The 23498-nt window shown below is 52.3% G+C and overlaps 2 protein-coding genes and 1 pseudogene across 3 annotated transcripts in view; 1 reads left to right on the top strand and 2 right to left on the bottom strand.

Annotated features, from left to right (window-relative positions):
* Positions 1 to 2640: 2640 nt before the first annotated feature.
* On the bottom strand, positions 2641 to 4897 carry LOC115897584 (annotated as a pseudogene).
* MESP1 (mesoderm posterior bHLH transcription factor 1) lies at positions 4817 to 6275 on the top strand. Its single transcript, XM_010378625.2, has 2 exons — positions 4817 to 5642; positions 5915 to 6275. The coding sequence occupies exons 1-2, from the start codon at positions 4896 to 4898 to the stop codon at positions 5996 to 5998; spliced, it is 831 nt and encodes a 276-aa protein (XP_010376927.2). The 5' UTR covers positions 4817 to 4895; the 3' UTR covers positions 5999 to 6275.
* A 7870-nt stretch (positions 6276 to 14145) lies between these two features.
* The window catches only part of WDR93 (WD repeat domain 93), a 49658-nt gene continuing 40305 nt past the window's right edge, over positions 14146 to 23498 (bottom strand). The window contains exons 14-17 of one of the 2 annotated variants that reach the window (XM_010378626.2): positions 21760 to 21823; positions 19875 to 20031; positions 19374 to 19569; positions 14146 to 14502 (exon numbers count right to left, since the gene is read on the bottom strand). In XM_010378626.2, the coding sequence (XP_010376928.1) occupies positions 14385 to 14502; positions 19374 to 19569; positions 19875 to 20031; positions 21760 to 21823 (535 nt within the window). In that variant the 3' untranslated portion in view covers positions 14146 to 14384. The remainder of the gene's footprint in view (positions 14503 to 19373; positions 19570 to 19874; positions 20032 to 21759; positions 21824 to 23498) is intronic. The other variant, XM_010378627.2, reaches the window with a different exon arrangement.

Below are 23498 nucleotides of genomic sequence, written 5' to 3'. Positions count from 1 at the left end.
GCCAAGAGCAGCAGGAGACAGAAGAGATCCCAGGAAGGAGGGGTGGGAGACATGCCCAGGGAGAAGGTACCATGCCATGGGGCCATCATTGCTACAAACCAGCTCACCCATCAGGCTCACTGGGCTGGAAGCTATGGGGGAATGCCAAACATCAGACCAGCAAAACTGAAATCCCAGGACTTTGGGAGGCTGAGGCGGGTGGATCACTTGAGGTCAGGAGTTCAAGGCCAGCCTGGCCAACATGGTGAAACCCCATATCTACAAAAAATACCAAGATTAGTCAGGCATGGTGGCATGCGCCTGTGGTCCCAGCTATTCAGGAGGCTGAGGTGGGAGGATCGCTTGAGCCTGGGAGGCAGAAGCTGCAGTGATCCCAGATCATACCACTGCGCTCCAGCCTGAGCAACAGGGCAAAACTCTCTGTGTCAAAAAAAGAAAGAAAACAAACAAACACAAATTGGGACACATATCTATTCCACATCAGCAAATCAACTCTGAGTGTCCTGTACTGCTTGGATAAGTAACTAAGTGTTACATACTGACATTATTCCAAAGGAGTTTACAATCTACTAGAAACAATTAGGATTTAAAACATGAGAGCATGAACAAGAAGACAAATAGTTTGGAAAACTACCATACCAAAGTTCAGAGAAAGTTTCATCAAAGGTAAAAGTTGGGCTGGGGCTGGGCACTCTGGCTCATGCCTGTAATCCCAGCACTTTGGAAGGCCCAGGTGGGAGGATTTCTTGAAGTCAGGACTTCGAGACTAGCCTGGTCAACGTGGAGAAACCCCGTCTTTACTAAAAACACAAAAATTAGCTGGGCGTGCTGGCACACACCCACAGTCTCAGCTACTTGGGAGGCTGAGGCAAGAGAATCACTTGAACCCGGGAGGTGGTGGTTGCAGTGAGTCGAGATGGCGCCACTGCATTCCTGCCTGGGTGACAGAGTGAGGCTCTCAACATAAACAAACAAACAAACAAATAAAAAATTAAAAAAGTTGAGCTAGGTCTTGATGTTTAGAAAGCTTGCTAAGTAGGAACGAGGGCACTATAGGGTGGGGCAGTGGTGTGGGCAAAGGCAGAGAGGTGGGACTTGGTGTGGTGTGTGTGGAAAACAGAAGAAGACAAGTCTCATGGGCAAGGGGTCTGTATCCCAGAGCAGAGACAGCCTGAGTGCTGAGAGGATCCACATTCCAGAGATCCTTGGAGGCCAGAGGAAAGAATGTAGATTGAAGGGAAGATGGAAATGTTTCCTACAGAAGATTAGACTGGGTGAAGGAAGTTGGGGGAAAGACTGGATTTGGGTAATGGAAATAAAAGAAAAAGAAAGAAAAGCAAAGGAAGAGGTGCACCTGAAGAAAATACAGAAAGAAGGGATGTCATCTGGTGACTGCTTGAAAGGAGAAGGTGAAGTGGGCATCCCTGCAATTTCATACCATGAAGAAAGCTGGTATTGCTAAGAATCAGGAAAGTTAAGCAGAGAAGATGGGTGAGGGGTGAATGGAGGGGTAGGGAGGAAAGGAGGTGGAGGAGGGAGGAGACAATGAGTGGTTTGGTGTACACCAAGCTTGTCCAACCTGCGGCCCAGGACGGCTTTGAATGAGGCCCAACACAAATCCATAAACTTCTTAAAACATTATGAGATTTTTTTTTGCCAATTTTGTTAGTGCAGTAGCTTTCGTTAGTGTATTTTTGTTGTTGTTGCTGTTAGATAGAATCTTGCTCTGTCACCAGGCTGGAGTGCAGTGGTGCGATCTCAGCTCATTACAACCTCTACTTCCAGGGTTCAAGCGATTCTCCTGCCTCAGCCTCCTGAGAGCTGGGACTACAGGCATGGGCCACCACACCAGGCTAATTGTTTGTATTTTTGTAGAGACAGGGTTTCATCATATTGGCCAGGCTGGTTTCAAACTCCTGACCTCAAGCGATCCCCCTGCCTTGCCCTCCCAAAGTGCTGGGATTACAGGCATGATCCCACCGTGCCCAGCCTAATTACCATATTTTATATGTGATTCAAGAAAATTCTTCGTCTTTCAATGTAGCCAGGAGGTGGAGGTTGCAGTGAGCCGAGATTGTGCCACAGCACTCCAGCCTGAGCGACAGAGCCAGGCCTGTCTCAAAAAAAAAAAAAAAAAAAAAAAAAAAAAAAAAAAAAAAAAAAAAATCAGACGCCTGGCACTGAAAGAAACCATTCCACTTGAAAACAGCTAAAGATATGATGCCAGACACCAGGTACTTCACAGTCTGGCTGGAGAGCAGATAGCCATGCATGAAGTACCTATTAAGACCAGGGTGCAAACTCAAACCCCTGAGAGGCCAGGTGAAATTTCACCCAGGCTGGTGTGCAATGGCGCCATCTTGGCTCACTGTAACTTCCGCTTCCCGGGTTCAAGTGATTATCCTGCCTCAGCTTAGCCTCCTGAGCAGCTGGGATTGCAGGTGTCTGGCACCAGGCCCCGCTAATTTTTGTATTTTTAGTAGAGACGGGGTTTCTCCATGTTGACCAGGCTGGTCTCAAACTCCTGACATCTTGATCTGCCTGCCTCAGCCTCCCAAAGTGCTGAGATAACAGGCATGAGCCACTGCGCCTGGCCCTTTTCTAGTATTCTTTAACAACTCTGCTTTCTTGGATGGGAATTCATGAGCTCTAGTACTTGAGAAGATTTTCATCTGTAGATTTTAGGATTTTCTTATCTACCATATTCAGCATCCATCCTGGAGCAAACCCAAAGAAAATCTGCCTTGGATCCTCCTGAGCACTGAACATTTGAAGAGTTCTTCTTTTGTGATATCCAGTAAATTAGAACTGTCCTTCCTGGCAAGCTCAAGTTGTGCTTCAGGAAATTTGGCAGGATCTGCCAGGTTCCCATGATTCTTTCCATTGGTGGAATACAGTACCAGTGCTTCAGATGGAAGCATTCTTTTTGGAATGGGTTGTCCCCAAAAAGAATGGAGCAGGTTTGGATAGAATTTCCAGACTTCTTGGATCATAGAAGGCTGTAGTGACACCACCACCATTTTTTTTTTCAATTGCAGCAATAGCTAGTTCTGAAGCCAACTGTACTTCAATATTAACTTTTTTTTTTTTTTTTTTTTTTTTTTTTTGAGACAGAGTCTCACTCTGTCACCAGGCTGGAATGCAGTGGCATAATCTCGGCTCACTGCAACCTCCACCTCCCGGGTTCAAGTGATTCTCCTGCCTCAGCCTACCACGTAGCTGGGACTACAGGCGTGTGCCACCACATCCAGCTAATTTTTGTATTTTTAGTAGAGACAGGGTTTCACCATGTTGGCCAGGATGGTCTCAATCTCCTGACCTCATGATCCGCCCACCTTGGCCTTCCAAAGTGCTGGGATTACAGGCATGAGCCACCGCGCCTGGCCCAATATTAACTTTCACCTGAAAGGTGTCAGCAACCTTTTCGACCAGCTGAACACCATAATCCTCTTTAAGTGGCTGAATGGTCACACCTCTTCCATTGACAAGCTGCTTTAAGTCAATAGGATGAGTAGGATCAACAGGACCCAAATCAGTAAGATATTGCAGTCTATTGATACTTAAAGGATGATACTGGTGTCTGAAGCTAGTTCCTTCATTAAATCTGTATTTTGGGATTCCAATGTAAAATAGAGTCTGGCCATCCTCAAAGCCCAGCAGAGTCAGTTTCCTCTCTGCCTTTCTCTTCTATGGCCTCTGCCACATTTTCTGCCTCTTCTCCGACCTTATGGTAGTCTCATGGGTTTCCTGGAGCCAGGATTCGGCTTTAAATTGGTCAGGCTCATGTGCAGCAGGGCCCAGAGCTGCCATAACCTGCGAAGAGGTTTATTTCTTCCTTTCTGACCTGTATGTCTTTTATTTCTTGCCTAATTGCACAGCCTAGATCCTCCATCTGGTACAATGTTGAATAGGAGTGGTAAGAGAGACACCCTTGCTTTGTTTCTGAAATCGGGGGATGTGGGGAAGCTTTCAGTCTTTCACCACTCAGTATGAGGCTACCTGTAGGTTCTTTGTAGAAGCCTTTCATCGGGTTGATAAAATTCCTTTCTATTCTTAGTTTGCTGAGAATTTTTATCACGAGGAGTGTTGGGTTTTGTCAAATGCCTTTGCTGCATCATTTCCACTCACATTTCATTGGGAAAACCTGTTATACCCGTCCAAAAGCTGCAGAACATCAGGTAGAGTCCAGTGGTGACAGCTGTGGCAGCAGGCCGAGCCCCAGACCCTGCCAGGCTAGAGGTGTCCTGGGGTTGGAGGAGCAGGCTTGCCCCCTCCCTCTGCTCAGAAGGTCCAGCAACCTGACCAGACTGGATTTGCCGGGGTGCAAGCTTCCTTGCATGTCCACATGTCCTCAACAGGGAAGGGTCTACCCAGGGCCATCCTGCCTCAAAGGAGAAGTGGTTTACTGGTTTCCCCACCTTTAGAGGGAATGAGGGCCCCTGCTCCTGGTCCTTACTCTACTCCATTGTCCAGTTGGCGCATGCCCTGAGGCTTCCATTATACAGATTGGAAGCTAAGGTGTAAATGAACTAAGAATTTGCATAAGATCCCCAACAGGTAAAGAAAGGCCCCAAACCTAGGCTCTAGTCTTCGTTTTTCTGACCCAGCTTCCTTTAACCAGTAGGGCTGGCCCAACGCCCCGGGCTTCACCCAACGCGGGAAGTCCGAGAGGCTGGGTCGGGCGCCCAAGCGAGGGCCCAGGTGGGGCGAAACAGGCGCAGCCAAGGGGCTGGCACCTCGGCCCCCTGCCGTGGATTCAAAGGGTAGGGCTCCACCCCCTCGAAGCCCCGAGCCCACTTTGATGTGCTGATGCGGCCTGGAAGGGGCCACTTCACACCTCGGGCTCGGCATAAAGCGGCCGCTGGTCGCCGGCCCCCAGACGCGCCGCCGCTGCCATGGCCCAGCCCCTGTGTCCACCGCTCTCCGAGTCCTGGATGCTCTCCGCGGCCTGGGGCCCAACTCGGCGGCCGCCGACCTCCGACAGGCACTGCGGCCGCTCCCTCGTCTCGTCCCCAGACTCATGGGGCAGCACCCCAGCCAACAGCCCCGTGCAGAGCCCCGTGCAGAGCCCCGCGCGGTCCGGCGCCCGCCTGGATCCCCGCGCCCCCACCGTAGGGAGGCGCGGCGCGCGCAGCAGCCGCCTGGGCAGCGGGCAGAGGCAGAGCGCCAGTGAGCGGGAGAAACTGCGCATGCGCACGCTGGCCCGCGCCCTGCACGAGCTGCGCCGCTTTCTACCGCCGTCCGTGGCGCCGGCCGGCCAGAGCCTAACAAAGATCGAGACGCTGCGCCTGGCCATCCGCTACATCGGCCACCTGTCGGCCGTGCTGGGCCTCAGCGAGGAGAGTCTCCAGCGCCAGCGCCGGCGCCGGCAGCGCGGGGACGCGGGGTCCCCTCGGGGCTGCCCACTGTGCCCCGACGGCTGCCCAGCGCAGACGCAGACACGGACGCAGGCGGAGGGGCAGCGGCAGGCGCAGGGGCGCAGGCTGGGCCTGGTCTCCGCCGTCCGCGCCGGGGCGTCCTGGGGGTCCCCGCCTGCTTGCCCCGGAGCTCGAGCCGCGCCCGAGCCGCGCGACCTGCCTGCGCTCTTCGTCGAGGCAGCGTGCCCGGAAGGGCAGGTGATGGAGCCGAGCCCACCGTCCCCGGTTAGTGCCCCCTTCCCTGCGCCCCCTTCGGCCGTGCCCCCGCGCACAGCCCCACCGCCCCCCACGGCGAGGACCAGGCACCCTGCCGCTCCACGCCAGCAGCCTGGCCTCCATAGTATGCCCAGGGCGCCAAGAGGCGAGGGCAGGGAAAGGCCACGCAGGGGACTGGGTCTCCCCTCGCTAGGGGCCCCCTGAGGGTGGAGCCCACGAACGCCGACACCCGCACAAGGTCACCAGTGCTGAGGGCTGCCCTGTTCCCTCTCTCCCTGCAGCTCCTTCCTGGCGACGTGCTGGCCCTGCTGGAGACCTGGATGCCCCTCTCGCCTCTGGAGTGGCTGCCTGAGGAGCCCAAGTGACAGCGGACAACTGACGCTGTCTCTGTGAGCACCGAGGCTTTTTTGGCCTCAGCCCCTTCAAAGTGGTTCCTTAGCAGACTGCCTTTCCTGGAAGAGGGCACCGGCGATCCCGGCAGGGGCATTCCTGCGGATGAGAGCCGCCCCCACCACAGTGGCCCTTCTCAGCACCCGCCCTCCATGGAGGGACCCATAGGGTTAGACACTTTGAAGCAAGCAGGAGGCTCTGCCTAATGTGAATTTATTTATTTGTGAATAAACTGCTGGTGTCATTTGGCAATTTCTTCTTCCTACCTGTGGACACAAAACTCCCTCTCTCCCTCTAAAGAAGAGCATGGGAGAGGTGGGAGGGGTTCTTGCAATCTTTAGCCCTCCCACCCCCACAGGCCCAAACCTCTTTAACCTTACCCCCAGCCCTGGTTCAGCATCTAGTCCAGATGGGTCAGCCTGGAAGGGGTAGGTAGGGGCGTCGTTTGAGAAGGCAGTGGCAAGTAGAATCTGCTGATCTTTTTTTTCTTTGAACCTGGTGGGGAATTGGTTAAAACCAAAATATCTGTGTAGAAATACAACTCCGTTATTGAGTATTTGTTGTATGTATATCAGGTACCTATTATATTCAAGTAACCATTTTACAGAAGGATGAGGATCAGCACTCAAGCCCCCGTAGGCCTCCAGAGTCCCAGCGCTCAGCTCTTGTAGGATTTTGCCAGCTTCATGCATGTTGGGGCCTGAGGGATAACAGCTACAAGAGGTCATTTTCTTGTGTCCTGGGGCCTTATTCTCCATAGACTGGAGCACCCTGGCCTTGGATCTCCTGCCCCCTACTCCGACATTTTCCCATCTCCCTTTTCTCTGGTTTCCTCACCTTGGGGCTTAGAGATATATATAACAGTGTGGCGGTCCTGAGTTTATATATCCGTGACCTCCTAGAGGCCTAGCTGGGGTGAGATGAGCGCCCATGGGGTTGCATCAGAATCCACACAGGCAGTTGCACTCCTGTCTGCATTGGCTGGAGTCACATCAGGGAGCAAGAGACGGGAGCCTTGAGCCCAGAAAGTGTGTCCTTATCCAGCCAGGGTGTCTAGGGAACAGTCATCCTTGGAGGGTGGGGTGGGAAAAAGGGATGTGTAGGCTCTCTGCCAAGTGTCCTTTACCCTCTATGGATAGATACCCAGTTCTCCCCTCTTCTCCTTCAAGTGTCTGAAACACAGGCCTTAGTGTCTGTTTTTATAAGAGCTTTATTAAGATACAATTCACATACCATAAAATTCACTCTTTTAACAATTGAATGGCTTTAGTACATCCACAGAGTTCTGCAACCATTGCCACTAATTTTAGAACATTTTCACCCCCCAAAAATAAACGTGTACCTGTTAACATCACTCCCCATTATTCCCCTACTCCCAGCCCCTGGTACTCACTCATCTAGTCTCTGTCTCTATAGGTTTGTTTTTTCAGGACATTTCATATAAAAGGAATCACAAAATATGGCCTTTTGTGTCTGGCTTCTTTCACTGAGCACAGTGTTTTTAAGGCTCATCATGCTGCCTCCTGTGTCAGAACACAGTTTCTTTTTACTGCCCGTTGTTCAGCTACATCACAGTTGGTTTATCCGTTCATCCGCTGATGCTGCTGGGTTTGCTTTTCAACTGCTTCAGAGATCCCTTCCAGTACTCTAGCCCCGGCCAGGAGGGGCTGTAATGCAGAGTGGGATCGAGTCCCTGATCTGCAGTTCAGGGGTCTAGGCCAGGCAGGGCACACCCAGGCTGGCGCTTGGCCGCAGAGAATGCGCTCCAAAAGTCATGCCTGCAGCGGGGTGGGACCTCACACCTCCGCGGGTCACCCCCTTTCCTGCTCCTCTGTCCCATCTCTCACTCCCCTCCCAGGACCCTAACTGGGGTAGAGCGGGAAGTTTTCTGGAGCCGACCCAGCTTAGAAGATCTATTTGCATGGCAAAGGCCCTGCGTTTTAGAATGGGGAATTAAAGTTATTAGCAAGTCTTTTCACAGATAAGTGGGGCTCATTGGCCAGCCCCCTTCCCTGCAGAGGTCTTCTTCTCCGGCTCTGAGCCTGGGAGTGGCCCACTGTTTATTAGCACCTAGGTGTGAATTTTCATTAACAACGTTCTGCTAATAGCTGCCCAGACTCAGGACTGGAGATAGGAAGGGGACACCTCCCCCTGCTCCAGCGTCCCCATCCCCCATCTCGGCCAGCGCCATCCCACACCCGGAGGAAACCCTGTGTGCCTGTTCACAGAGCCGACAACAGTAGCCAGCGTCCAGGTAGGCACCCCGTGCCAGATGGTAGCGGAGCCTCCCTCACCTCAGTTCTCAGTCCCACTGCGAGGTAACCCCAGCTGCAGGGCCACTTTAAGAACACGGGGGTTAAGAAAAAGGCTGCAGATGGTGGATGGCAGTGTTGGGATCTGGACCCCGCTGTGACTCCAGACCTGTGTGTGTAATCACTGGGTGTGCTGCCCTCACTATGGCTGAACACCAGCTTGTCTCAAGAACAGAGGGTGCTGGGGGGTGTCTCACCTCCCCCGAGGCCCAGGCAGGATGCCCCACTGTGGAGTGGTCTGGGCCAGGCCCCACGTGCCGTGGAGGGGGTAATGAGAAAGACTGCACCGGCATGGGGGCGCCTGCTGAGGCCAGCTAGCTGCCCTCTGGTCCCCTCTGGTCCCCAGCCACCCTCCTCTTCTTGGGAGCTGCTTTCACAGGACCACCTGGTGAGAAGGCCAGCGCAGGGAAACCAGCATTTCCAGAGCAGCGACCCTCGGCCAGGCTGTGTGCTTAGTCCTAATTAAGGACTAACTTGAGCCTAACTTGAAATTTGGGCTGAGGGCCGCTGGCGAGGTGGGTAGGTTTGCACTCCCCTGTTTTACAGACAGAAGCTGAAGCACAGGGAGCTCAAGGAACTTCCCATGAGGCTAGAGCGCGGCCCTGGGGAAGGGCCAGCTGTGGGCTGTGGTTGGTGAAGGCTGTCTTTGCAAGAGTCCTGGCAGCAAGGTAGATGTGTGTGTGTGTGGCAGTGGGGCTGTGTGTGTGCATGTGTGTGCGTGTGTGTGTGTGGTGGCGGGGCTGTGTGTGTGTGGAGGTGGGGCTGTGTGTGTGCATGTGTGTGCGCGTGTGTGTGTGGAGGTGGGGCTGTGTGTGTGTGGCAGTGGGGCTGTGTGTGTGCATGTGTGTGCGCGTGTGTGTGTGGTGGCGGGGCTGTGTGTGTGGAGGTGGGGCTGTGTGTGTGCATGTGTGTGCGCGTGTGTGTGTGGAGGTGGGGCTGTGTGTGTGTGTGGTGGCGGGGCTGTGTGTGTGCATGTGTGTGCGCGTGTGTGTGTGGTGGCGGGGCTGTGTGTGTGTGGAGGTGGGGCTGTGTGTGTGCATGTGTGCGCGTGTGTGTGTGGTGGCGGGGCTGTGTGTGTGTGGAGGTGGGGCTGTGTGTGTGTGTTGTGGCGGGGCCGTGTGTGTGTGGAGGTGGGGCTGTGTGTGTGTGTGTGGAGGCGGGGCTGTGTGTGTGTGTAGGGAGGTGGACTGTGTGTGTGTGTGTGTGGAGGCGGGGCTGTGTGCGTGGTGGCTGTGTGTGTGTGTGTGTGTGGAGGTGGGGCTTTGTGTGTGTAGGGAGGTGGGCTGTGTGTGTGTGTGGAGGCAGGGCTGTGTGTGTGGGGGCTGTGTGTGTGTGTGTGGAGGTAGGGCTTTGTGTGTGGAGGTGGGGCTGTGTGTGTGTAGGGAGGTGGGCTGTGTGTGTGTGTGTGGAGGCAGGGCTGTGTGTGTGGTGGCTGTGTGTGTGTGTGTGGAGGTGGGGCTTTGTGTGTGTGTGGAGGTGGGGCTGTGTGTGTGTAGGGAGGTGGGCTGTGTGTGTGTGGAGGTGGGGCTGTCTGTGTGTGGAGACGGGGTTGTGTGTGTGTGTGGAGGTGGGGTTGTGTGTGTGTGGAGGCGGGGCTGTGTGTGTGGTGGCTGTGTGTGTGTGTGTATGTGTGTGGAGGTGGGGCTTTGTGTGTGTGTGGAGGTGGGGCTGTGTGTGTGTGTGGAGGTGGGGCTGTGTGTGTGTGGAGACGGGGTTGTGTGTGTATGGAGGTGGGGCTGTGTGTGTGTGGAGACGGGGTTGTGTGTGTGTGGAGATGGGGTTGTATGTGTGTGTGGAGGCGGGGCTGTGTGTGTGTGTGATGGCTGGGTGTGTGTGTAGGCAGGGCTGTGTGTGTGTGGTGGCGGGGCTGTGTGTGTGTGTGGAAGCGGGGCTGTGTGTGCGTGGAGGCGGGGCTGTGTGTGTGTGTATGTGGGGCTGTGTGAGTGTGTGTGTGGAGACGGGGCTGTGTGAGTGTGTGTGTGGAGATGGGGCTCTGTGTGTGTGTGGAGGCGGGGCTGTGTGTGTGTGTGGGGGGGCTGTGTATGTGTGTGTAGGCAGGGCTGTGTGTGTGTGTATGTGGGGCTGTGTGTGTGTGTGGAGACGGGGCTGTGTGGGTGTGTGTGTGGAGACGGGGCTGTGTGTGTGGAGGCGGGGCTGTGTGTGTGTGTGGTGGTGGGGCTGTGTGTGTGTGTGGAAGTGGGACTGTGTGTGTGTGGAGGCGGGGCTGTGTTTGTGTTGAGGCTGGGCTGTGCGTGTGTGTGTGTGGTGGCAGGGCTGTGTGTGTGTGTGTGTGGAGATGGGGCTGTGTGTCTGTGTGGTGGCTGGGCTGTGTGTGTGCAGGGGAGTGGTGAGGCCCTGTCTGTGAAATAATGTTCCTAAAGCACACCGGCCACCAGTGTCATGGTGAGCAGGGAATCAGCTTCTGCTTGTGGACCACACGTGCCACTCCACGTTGAGACAGGGATGTGTGTGCTGTGTGGCTGTGTAGAGGTGTGGATGCTGTGTGGAGGTGAGGATGCTGTGTGGAGGTGAGGATGCTGTGTGGAGGTGTGGATGCTGTGTGGATGTGTGGAGGTGTGGATACTGTGTGGATGTGTAGAGGTGTGGATGCTGTGTGGAGATGTGGACACTGTGTGGAGGTGTGGACGCTGTGTGGAGGTGTGGATGCTATGTGGAGGTGTGGATACTGTGTGGAGGTGTGGATGCTGTGCAGATGTGTAGAGGTGTGGATGCTGTCTGGAGGTGTGGATGCTGTATGGAGGTGTGGATGCTGTGTGGATGTGTGGAGGTCTGGATTCTGTGTGGATGTGTGGAGGTGTGGATGCTGTGTGGATGTGTAGAGGTGTGGACGCTGTCTGGAGGTGTGGATGCTGTATGGAGGTGTGGATGCTGTGTGGAGGTCTGGATTCTGTGTGGATATGTGGAGGTGTGGATGCTGTGTGGATGTGTAGAGGTGTGGATGCTGTGTGGAGGTGTGGACGCTGTGTGGATGTGTAGAGGTATGGACACTGTCTGGAGGTGTGGATGCTGTATGGAGGTGTGGATGCTGTGTGGAGGTCTGGATTCTGTGTGGATGTGTAGAGGTGTGGACGCTGTCTGGAGGTGTGGATGCTGTATGGAGGTGTGGATGCTGTGTGGAGGTGTGGATGCTCTGTGGATGTGTAGAGGTGTGGATGCTGTGTGGACGCTGTGTGGAGGTGTGGATGCTGTGTGGAGGTGTGGATGCTGTGTGGATGTGTGGAGGTGTGGATGCTGTGTGGAGTTGTGGATGCTATGTGGATGTGTAGAGGTGTGGATGCTGTGTGGAGGTGTGGATGCTATGTGGATGTGTGGAGGTGTGGATGCTGTGTGGAGGTGTGGATGCTGTGTGGATGTGTGGAGGTGTGGATGCTGTGTGGAGGTGTGGATGCTGTGTGGGTGTGTAGAGGTGTGGATGCTGTGTGGAGGTGTGGATGCTCTGTGGATGTGTAGAGGTGTGGATGCTGTGTGGATGCTGTGTGGAGGTGTGGATGCTGTGTGGAGGTGTGGAGGTGTGGAGGTTTGGGTTCTATGTGGAGGTATGAATGCTGTGTGGATGTGTGGATGGTGCACCTGGGCACTGGTTTGCCTTACTCTAGTTCCAACAGTCCCTGAGAAGACTTAAGATTGTTTTTTTGTTTTGTTTTGTTTGTTTTTTTGTTTTTTTAGACAGAGTCTTGCTCTGCTCTGTCGCCCAGGCTGGAGTGCAGTGGCGCAATCTTGGCTCACTGCAAGCTCCACCTCCTGGGTTCATGCATTCTCCTGCCTCAGCCTCCCGAGTAACTGGAACTACAGGCGCCTGCCACCACGCCCGGCTAATTTTTTGTATTCTTGGTAGAGATGAGGTTTCACCATGTTAGCCATGGTCTAACACGTGTTAGGATGGTCTCGATCTCCTGACCTCGTGATCCCCCTGCCTCGGCCTCCCAAAGTGCTGTGATTATAGGCGTGAGCCAGTGCGCCTGGCCGACATAAGGTTCTTGATGTTTCCATGGGGTCTGTCACCCAGAAGGCAAGGATCTCTTTCGGGTCCACAGGCATGGCCAGCTCTGCCTGGGGCTGCATAGGCGGAGGTCACTGGAGCCCTGGCAGCTCAGCCTACCAGCTGAGGAGTGCCAGCTTAGTGCTGACCAGCCCTGGTTCCTTCTCCCTTGTCCTGCTGGTGGGACCCGGCACATAAGATGCCTTGTGAATGCCTCAGCTCCTCTCTCCCCACCTGCTCTCCCCTCACACGCTGGGAAAGGAGAAGGTGGCCAGGTGTGGGCAGCACATGTCTTGGCAGAGGGTGGGCGGGGCTCCCTGCTGGCTCTCCTAGGCCAGGTGCCTCTGTTGTCTGCCTGCTCAGCATCCCTCCTGCCTTCCTCCCTCATGGCCGTGTCATTTCCTTTCCCCAGAGAGCTCTTCCCCTGTCAGTCCTTGGTTTGGGGGTGGCAAGACCTCTCCCTCCTTCCAGGGATGGACACCTGCTGCATGCCTGACCATCATTACAGTGAGCAGTTCAGGAAAGAGACCACATGCAGGCCAGTGAGGAGCAGGCTCAGGGCTTCGCTAGCACTATTAGGAAGGGGTGGTCCACCGGGTGCTTCTAGTGTCATCCAAGCGGAAGGCCTGCCTGAAGGGGGAATTGGAACTGAGAGGCGGAGGGAGACTCCAGCCACACCGAGAGCATGACTCCTGAATGGCTAAGTTATCTGACCCAACACATCCCCTTTTTGCTAAGGTAGTTTGTGTTGGATTTCTAGCATTTGCTATGGAGAAGCCCATGGGGACTTGACACAGGCTGTTCTACGCTGTCTCACCTGAGTCTCAGTTCCCTTCTTTGTAAAATGGGGATAACATCTGTGTTCCACAAGGTTGCTTAAAGCTTAAGTGGAAAATACACTAACCACGGAAATGTTGGTTCCCCATCACCTTTAGGTGGTGTGTAAACCAAGACCATCTTCCTAAGTTCTCCTCCCTCATCTCCAGAGAGCTGCCAGAGCACCTGTTGTACAGAGGGAATTACTGTCAAGAGCTATGTTGGTGGCTATATTTCATTCCCATGGTGGGGTGTGGAGAGGGCCAGAGTGTCTCCAGGCGGGGATCCTTTCATCCAGGGGGACAGTCAGCCAGCTAGCATCAGTGCCACACGGGAGGTGACTGGCCAACAAGGAATGTGGTGTGTGACCCAGGGAGGAAGTGGATGGGGCCGCAAAAGCAGCAGCCATCACAAACTCTGTGTGCAGTCACCCTCCCAGGTAGTTTCTCACCCAAGAGACCAAGCAGGCCTAGGACCAGGCTGGGACACTTGATCCCCCTCAGCCTCCAAGGTTCCACACAGTGACCTCACGGATCCCTTGGGCTGCTGGGGACCCCTCCATCTGGTTTTTCTGGGAGGACAGTTTCTAGAGAAGAGCAAGGCATCTCTCTGCCCAGCCGCCTCTAGCATTCCCGGGCCAGCAGGCCGGGGCAACAGTGGCCCAGCTCCCGCCTGCCGCCTCTCCCTCCCACTCTGCCTCTCATACCTGTATGGCCTCAGGCCCTTACACCACCACCCTGAGCCTCAGCTCCTCCATACTATTCTATAAAGGTGTGAGCCAGCCGGGGGAGGGAGAAGCGGGTGGGGAGAACACAGGGCCTCACTGTTGCTGGTGGGTGGGGCATCTTGCTCATCTGAGGACAGTGGCTCTCCAGGGCCTAGGAGGTGAGTGGTCCTCACCAGGCCAAGGACTCTGGTTGAAACCGTCATCTGGGCCCTGCTGGGGTTTGGACTGGGTGGGAATGATGGGTTATATACCACAGCAACGTGAGAGTCTGGAGACAATATCACTTTATTTGGGTGACACATCTGCCTGCCTGAGGCTCTGACAAGAGGCTTAGTGGTTAAAAGTCCCCCAGATTATACTTTTCCCCTTGCTGGCTCTGCAGAGGCCCCAGACTCCGAGTGCAGGCCTGTGGAGCTCTGGCTCTGTCACATTTCTCTTGGCCTCAGCGTCCTGGGAACGCCTGCCTAGTGGCTGAAACCTCCTTTTCAGAGAGGGTGGTGGCAGCCTCACTTCTTGAAGCTCTCTCTCTGGAGCAACAAGGAGTACCTCTGAAGCCGGGCCCAGTGCTCCTGCTCCTTCTCTGGGTCCTGCTCCTTCTCTGGGTTCTTCTCCAGCTTCCGATAGCTGAGGACCACACAACTGTGATGAGAGGAATCTCCCCTCACTTCCCCAGCTCCCGAGCCCCCAGGGCAGAGCTCTACTACCCTCTGCTCCTCTGAGAAACTCTAAGAGGACACTCCTACATCACCTGTGTGTCCTCAGGACTCGGCCTGGTACACAGCAGGTGCTCAGAAAGCCTTTCCTGGAGGAATGATGGGTCTAGCATTCTAACCTGTGAGGTGCATGTGGGTAGACAGGATGGCGAACTGAGGAACTAAAAGGCTATTTGCAAACAAGCTGTGGTATTACACACAACGGAACATTCAGACTGAAAAGGAAGACGTTCTGACACGTGCTCCACCATGGATGACTCTTGAGGACATTACGCTGAGTGAAATACGCCACTCACAAAAAGACACTTTTTGTGATGCTTAGCAGGGTGGAGGGGGCTGTCGGTGGGGTTGTGGTGGGGAAGGGGGTGCAGCTGAATGACGTTAAAATGCTTAGGCAAACAGGAAGAGGAGTCCTCTGGGGGAGAAAGACAATGACCATAGCTTTGATTTGTTTTGAGGCTCTGCATATGGGACATCTATCTGGAGATAAGATTTTAATTAATTAATTTAATTAATTAATTTATTTATAGATGTAGATGTAGAGATGGAGTCTCACTGTGTTGCTCAGGCTAATCTTGAACTCCTGGCCTCAAGTGATCCTCCACCTCAGTCTCCCAAACTGCTGGGGTTACCGGCGTGAGCCACAGCACCTGGCTGGTAATGTTCAACTTTTCACAAAGATAGTGAATGCTATCTTAAAAATGTATTGGAGGTCGGGTGCGGTGGCTCATGCCTGTAATCCCAGTACTTTGGGAGGCCGAGGTGGGTGGATCACAAGGTCAAGGGATCGAGACCATCCTGGCCAACATGGTGAAACCCCATCTCTACTAAAAAATACAAAAATTAGCTGGGCATGGTGGCATATGCCTGTAGTCCCAGCTGCTCGGAAGGCTGAGGCAGGAGAATTGCTTGAACCTGGGAGGCAGAGGTTGCAGTGAGCCAAGATTGTGCCCCTGCACTCCAGCCTGGAGACAGAGCAAGACTCCATCTCAAAAAAAAAAAAAAAAAAAAAAAAAAAAGAAAGAAAAAGAAAAAGTATTGGAGATAGGTTTTATATTTAGAGTTATATAACTGGTTATATGAATATATTTAACACTGGAGAAATTCCTTCACTGTCTCAGAACCAAGCAAGGTGCACTGTATTTTGTGTTCATTTGCCTCTTAAAGGAAAGGGCTGAAGATAAAGTAGCAATGTGTACTTTGTATTTTTGATCTTAACTCTGCCAATCTAAGTAGAATTCCCTGTATCTAAAATGGTTTGTTTTAGGCTGAGAATGGTGGCTCACATCGATAGTCCCAGAACTTTGTAGGGCCAAGGTGGGAGGCCAAGGTGGGAGGGTCGCTTGAGCCTAGGAGTTCAAGACCAGCCTGGGCAACATAGGGAGACCCTGTTTCTACAAAAAAAATAAAAAAATTAGCTGGGTGTGGTGGCGCATGCCTTTGGTCCCAGTTGCTCCTGAGGCAGGAGCTGCCTGAGCCCAGGAAGTCAAGGCTGCAATGAGCTGTGATTGGACCACTGCACTCCAGCCTGGATGACCCTGTCTCAAAAAATAGATAAAACAAAAATAAAATAAATCCCTTTTACTTATTGAAAGAGAATAGAATATTTAACACTTTTTTTTTTTTTTTTTGGAGACAGAGTATCGTTCTGTTGCCCAGGCTGAAGTGCAATGGCATGATCTCAGCTTACTGCAACCTCTACCTACCTAGTTCAAGCAGTTCTCCTACCTCAGCCTCCTGAGTAGCTGGGATTATAGGTGCCCGCCACCAGGCCCAGTTAATTTTTATACTTTTGGTAGGGACGGGGTTTCACCATTTTGGCCAGGCTGGTCTTGAACGCCTGACCTCAGGTGATCCGCCCGCCTTAGCCTCCCAAAGTGCTGGGATTACAGGAGTGAGCCACTGCGCCCGGCCAATTTAACACTTTTTTAAAAAGTAATCTATACATTTGCTGCTTTTAAACAAAATCAGGCCGGGCATGGTGGCTCACGTCTGTAATCCCACCATTTTGGGAGGTTGAGGCAGGCAGATAACCTGAGGTCAAGAGTTCAAGACCAGCCTGGCCAACATGGTGAAACCCCATCTCTACTAAAAATACAAAAATTAGCCGGCTGTGGTGGCGCATGCCTGTAATCCCAGCTACTCAGGAGGCTGAGGCAGGAGAATCGCTTGAACCCAGGAGGCAGAGGTTGCAGTGAGCCCAGATTGCGCCACTGCACTCCAGCCTGGGCGACAAGAGCGAAACTCTGTCTCAAAAAAACAAAAAACAAAAAACAAACCCTTCCTGTGAAGAATAGCTGAACACTCTTAGAGAGGGCCAGTGTCAACCATCGCCTTCTTCATTGTCTCTCTCTCTCCCCAGAGACTCATGAGACCATATTCGTCTCCTGACGAATAGGCACATTTCCCTCCAGGAGGTATACAGAGCCTCCCAGGGACCTACACTACAACGCAGGAAGGACTTGAACGCCCCTGTTAAGTGCAGGTATGAGCTGGGAAGCAGAGAGGAGCTATGGTGCCACCTAGTGGCACATGTTTAGAATTTTCCCAGGCATGAACTTGGATTAGCAGGGAGCCATCATCATGGTCATACCTACCATTTACTGAGCAACCACTCTGTGCCTGGTACTTTCCATGTATCATCCCACTTAATACTTCAAGCCCAAAAAATCAGCCATCATTAAAATGGTCAGAACACAGCCTGGCATCTCACAGGTGCACAATATGTGTTTTTTGACTGAATGAGGAAACAGCCTCTGACAGGCTAAGTAACTCGCCCAAGGGCTCATTCTAAGTGGTAGTGTCAGAATCAAACTCAGGTCTGTTTGGCTCCAGACCTGCATATCTTAACCATTCTACTTCAATCCTCCCTGAGTAAAGAGTCTACATAGAGAAAGGGGGAAAACAGTCGTGAAGGGACATTATGGTGATTGGAGAGATCACAGAATCTCAGAGGTCACATTACATACATAGGGACATCGAGGCCCTGGAAGGAAAGGAGCCTGCCAGAGCCACCTAATTCTGTAATGGCAGGCCCGGGATGAGGATCCAGGGCTCCAGTGATGACCCCAATCCACCCAAATGTGAGGTCAGATCACAAAAGGAATCATCAACAAGGATTTGCAAATCCCCAGAAATTTGTTGTGAGATGGATTAGAAGAGACACCTATTTCTCCAGAACAGCCTGAGTACTGTGCCTTATGCTTTGATAGCAGAAAGGAGGGCAAGAAAATGGTGCTTGCAGGATTAGGGAGAGCGGGAAGAGGAAGGAGAAGAGGAGAAATACACGCATCACAGTTTACCTGAATGATGGGTAAAAGAAAGGGGGCTTAGATCATGGGTTGGCAGACATTTTCTGTAAAGGCCCACATGTAAATAATTTAGACATTATAGGTCACGCTATCTCCTCTACAGCCTTCAATCCTGCCATAGCACACAGTAGCCATAGATAATACATAAACAAGTGAGTATGGCTGTGTTCAAATAAAACCTTATTTATAAAACCAGGCAGTGGACTGGATATGGCCCATATAGTTTGCCAACCCCATCTTAATGATTGTGTCTCACAACCCAAACATACTTTGTTCCTTTTTTTTTTTTTTTTTTTTTTTTTTTGAGGCAGGGCCTGACTGTCACCCGGGCTGGAATGCAAAGGCACCATCTCGGCTCACTGCAGCCTCCGCCTCCCAGGTTCAAGCACTCAACCTCCAGAGTAGCCGGGACAAAAGGCATGTGCTACCATACCCAGCTAATTTTGTGGTTTTTGTAGAGATGGGGTTTTGCCACGTTGGCCAGGCTGGTCTCGAACTCCTGAGCTCAAGCAATCTGCCCGCCTCAGCCTCCCAAAGTGCTGGGATTACAAGTGTGAGCCACTGCGCCTGGCCCAAACATACTTGTTTTTTCTTTTTTTTTTTTTTTTGAGATGGAGTCTGGCTCTGTCGCCCAGGCTGGAGTGCAGTGGCCAGATCTCAGCTCACTGCAAGCTCCGCCTCCCGAGTTTACGCCATTCTCCCGCCTCAGCCTCCCAAGTAGCTGGGACTACAGGCACCCGCCACCTCGCCCGGCTAGATTTTTGTATTTTTTTAGTAGAGACGGGGTTTCACCGTGTTAGCCACGATGGTCTTGATCTCCTGACCTCGTGATCCGCCCGTCTGGGCCTCCCAAAGTGGTGGAATTACAGGCTTGAGCCACCGCGCCCGGCCCATACTTTTAAGAGGGACTTGAGAAAGTTAAAAAGATGGTCTTGACAGGAAGAAAACACCGGCTGGAAGCCCTTCTTTTCTCCCAGCCTGAATTAATGACTCCTTTTCTACCAATCCACATGTGAGGTGGAGTGCAGCTCATGCACTATCATGGGGTAGAACCCTTCACTTAGGGGAAATTGCTTTTTTTGAGACAGAGACTTGATCTGTCGCCTAGGCTGGAGCGCAGTGGTGCGATCTTGGCTCACTGCAACCTCTGCCTGCCAGGTTCAAGCAATTCTCCTGCCTCAGCCTCCCGAGTAGCTGGGATTACAGGCGTGTGCCAGCATGCCCGGCTAATTTTTGTATTTTTAATAGAGACAGGGTTTTGCCATGTTGACCAGGCTGGTCTTGAACTCCTGACCTCAGGTGATCCGCCTGCCTTGGCCTCCCAAAGTGCTGGGATTAAAGGCTTGAGCCACCGTGCCTGGCCAGCGGAAATTTCAATGCTGAAAGGATTTACCATAAAACAAACTCCACTATCCCTCAATCCAGACACAGCCTCAGATGTGGGAGGGGGTGAAGACACAGAACTCTTTACCTCTTCTGGAGGAAACGCTCACATCTTTTCTCCAATGACAGTGCTTGGGGGAAGGCCATGTTATCCAAGTCCCTTTGAGGAATGGTGCAATTTTTTGAGATATTTTCCAGGAGTGGGCAGGCCTCAAAATTAAAATAGAAAACAGAATATTGGATTCCAGCATTGTCGGTGGACTCGGTTTCATGTGAATAGTCTCCTGTAACAAGACAAGAACACCATGTTCTGTGCAGCAATCACTTTCTCGGTGGGCTTTGTGGTCCAGTGAGCATGTGGGGGCTGCTCTCTGCTTATAAAGGCTGGGTCATCTGGGTTGAGCTGTGACTTCAGAAAGAAGACCCTGCTGGCATTTTATCGAAGTGTGCTGTGAGGACTGAGCTGCGGTTCACTTTGGCCTATGATGGAGGGGGCACAGAGTTGGGAAGAGATCGGAGGAGGTCTCTCTGTGAGAGAACTAAGTCAGGGAAATGGTCAGCGGGCATCAGCCCTGGTCCCTTTCCATACCTCGGAGCAGGAAACATGGATGGTCTGGAGACACGGCAAACATTGGTTTCCAGGGGACCTCCAGAGGAAAGGCTCCCGGGGGGGCAAAGGCACAGATGATTTCACGCTTGGCCACATCCATAAGGCACACAGAGCCATTCTTGGAAAAGATGAGCATCTGGGAAGCAAATAGATGGTGAGTGGGGACTTCTACTGGACACTGTCCCTCACAGGAAGGTCGAGTGTAGAGGTCACCCCAGTAAGGAATGAGAGAAGCAGCTGGACATAAAACCTCTTGGGCCCCAGCCTCTGGATCCATCCAGGGCTGCCGGGGACCTGCACACACATGTATGCCGGCTCCTCCGCAGTCCCCCTCAGCCAACAGGCCCTCCTCCACATGCTGTCTGCTCCAGGGTGATGCATTCCTCCACCTTTTCCCTGACCTCTCTTCCAAGCTGTCTGCATCTCTGCTGAAGAGCTCACCCTCCATGTGGCCAAGATTCAGTTTCTTACCTGTGCTCCCAATGCCTTTCCTTCCCACTGCCTCAGGGACCTTGCTCAATCTAACAGCCCCTCCTGGCCTGAGAGCTGAGCTGGGGACGCCCTCCTGCCTGGGCTCTTTCCTCTCTGTAGTGAACATACTGAACTCACCCCATCCTTAGAAAGCCCACTTTGATCCGACATCCTCCTCCAGCTGCCATACCACTTTCCCCTCCCCAGCACAAGAGGGTCTCTCCACACCCTGTCCACTCCCCGACCTCCTGCGTCTGTCTCCAGCCTCAGCCACTTGTCTCCACCATGCTCTTAGTTTTTCTGCAGCACAGGACACTGCTCTCACTTTCTTCAGACTCTCCTCTCTGCTTGCAGGACTGTCCCCATGCAGTTTTCCCTGGGGCCCCTCTCGGTCACTTTGTGAACTGATTTTCCAGGTCCTGTAAGTGATGGTAGTGCCCATGGGAACCTATTCTCTATTCACTCCCTCTCTTTAACTAGGGGAACCTGCTGTACCCCCCACTTCAACCAACACTCACTAACTGTACCTGGCTGGTGAGCATGGAATCTACATTTTCAGCCCTCGGCTCTCTGGAAGCCTCCCCTGGGGGTCCTATAGGCCCCTCACCCTCTGCAGGGCCACATCAGGAATCACAGACTTTCTCTCCAGGCCTGCAGTGGGCCCTGTAAGGACTGGGGAGTCAGCTCTGCAAGTGAGGATCAACCGTGCGCGCTTCCCTCTCCTTTGGCAACAGCCACAGGTAGCCCAGAATGTGGAGTCTATCTCTGAACTGAGATCTCTCAACTCTCCATCCCTGCTGTAAATATGCTGTTCCCATTCTCTGACCTCTCTATTTTGAGCGCCATCCCACACAGGGACATATCTGTATTGTTCTGCCCAGTGTACAGGACCTTCCATGGTCTGGCCCACCTGTCTTCCCACCCCAGCCTCCTCCCTCTCCACATTCCACAGCAATCTCATGTGGCAGGTGCTGGAACTTCCTGCAGTGCCCAGGACACACATAGTGCTCTCTTGCCTCCATGGTGTTGCCTTCTCAACTGCTCTGGCTCAGCTCAGCTGTCACCTCCTCCAGAAAACACACTGTCCTGCCCTGCTGCCAACTTCTGCAGGTTGAGTTAGGTGACTCCTCTCTCTATTCCATGCATCCATTAAAAAATTCCTATTACAGCCTTTCTCATGTTCTAGGGCAGTTGTCTGGTGACTTCTCTGTCTTCCCAAATGAGCTGTGTGCTCCATGAAGGCAGGTTCTTTCTCTATTTGTAAGCCCGAAAGCTAGTCCAGTGCCTAACACATAACAGGCCTTCAATAAGCATTTTCTAAAGGATAGATGGACACATTCACACATTCAAATGAGAGGCATGGGGCATTCACAGAGAGGCATGGGGAACCTACCATGCCAGGTAAGGCTGGGACTGGGGCCACTGCACAGATGGTTTTATCCAGGTGCTTTACAGGCCTATAGGACAGAAAACACACAGGCATTCTCCTACTTTAAGAGTTTAAAAGTTTTGATATCCTCTTCTAGGCATGTATCCTGGGGAAATTCAGAGAAATCAAGAAATATGTGAGGAGGCTGTTCATATTCCAAAAAATTAGGAACAATCCAAATATCTATTAGGAGGATGCTTAAGTCATTGTGGTATATTATACAATGAAATATAATACATAAATGAAAAGAAAAGAACTGGAGCTACATTCATCAACATGTATGGCTGTTGTGAACAATGTTGCAAAGCAATATGCAGAATAAATACCATTGAAAAACAAGTTGGAGGCTGGGTGCAGTGGCTCACACCTGTAATCCAAGCAGTCTGGGGGCCAAGCACTTTGAGCCCAGGAGCCCAAGACCAGCCTGGGCCACAGAGGGAAACCCTGTCTCAAACCAAAAAGGAAGCAAGGAAGGAAGGAAGGAAGGGAGGGAGGGAGGGAGGGAGGGAGGGAGGGAGGGAGGGAGGGAGGAGGAAGGAAGGAAGGAAGGAAGGAAGGAAGGAAGGAAGGAAGGAAGGAAGGAGGGAAGGAAGGAAGGGAGGAAGGAAGGAAGGCAAGTTGGAAAATATATAGAATATGGTTCCCTTTATAAGTTTCCTAAATATGCAAAGCTAAATAATGTACTGTCTAGAGATACAGTCATACAAATGTGGCTACTTCTTTTTCTTTTTTTAATAATTTTTTTTTCTTTTCACAGAGAAGGGATCTCACTATGTTACCCAGGCTGGTCTTGAACTCCTGAGCTTAAGTGGTCCTCCCACCTTAGACTCCCAAAGTGCTGGGATTACAGGTGTGACCCACTGTGCCTGGCCTAAATGTGGTTAATTCTTAAAGGAGAGCAAAGGAATGATGAATTTATAAAAATGGTGTGGTAGATTGAAAAGCAATTGGTTGTATTTGGCAGTGACTCTCATCAAAAGACGGAGTCTGTTTTTCTACTGCTCGAAAGTGGGCATGGACGTGGGATGTGCTTTGCCCCATGGGTCATTAGCAAATGCAACATAAGCAAAAGCTTGGAAAGCATTTGTGTGCTAGGGTTGCCCTCTCCTGCTGCTGGGAGCCCTTAGACTACCATGTGAGGAGGCCTGTACTAGTCTGCAGGAGAGACCATGAGGAAAACCGAGGTGCCCTGGCCAATAACCTGCCAACTGCCAGGTGTATGAGTGAAGCCATCTTAGAAGAGCTGCAAGCTGCCTGAAGGCACATTTGAGAGCCCAGGTGAGACCAGTAGAAGAAATGGACTGAGTCCAGCCTAAATTGCTGACCTACAGACTCAAGGACTAAACAATGACTATTTTCTTAAACCATTAAGTTTTGGGGTGGTTTGTTATTTAGCATTAGGTAATTAATAAGGTGTTTGGGGTGGAGCAAGAAGGACTGATGAGGGAGAGCCATACAGGGAGCCCAAATGGAACTGGAGATTATCGATTTCCAACGGCTATAGGGGAATTGATCTCACTATTCTTTATTACACACACACACGTACACACATGCACACACACACACATTATACAGTTTCATTTGCATGCATTAAATATTTTTAAATGTTTAAAAGAGAGAGAGATCCCTGGGGAAACTGATGGAAGGTTACTGCGGGAGAAATGAGCCTCTTGGCGTGTGGGATAGAAAGGATGTTGTCTTAA

Source organism: Rhinopithecus roxellana, chromosome 5, assembly GCF_007565055.1.
Source record: "Rhinopithecus roxellana isolate Shanxi Qingling chromosome 5, ASM756505v1, whole genome shotgun sequence".
Lineage (NCBI taxonomy): Eukaryota > Metazoa > Chordata > Mammalia > Primates > Cercopithecidae > Rhinopithecus > Rhinopithecus roxellana.
This window is presented reverse-complemented; position numbering and strand designations above follow the sequence as displayed.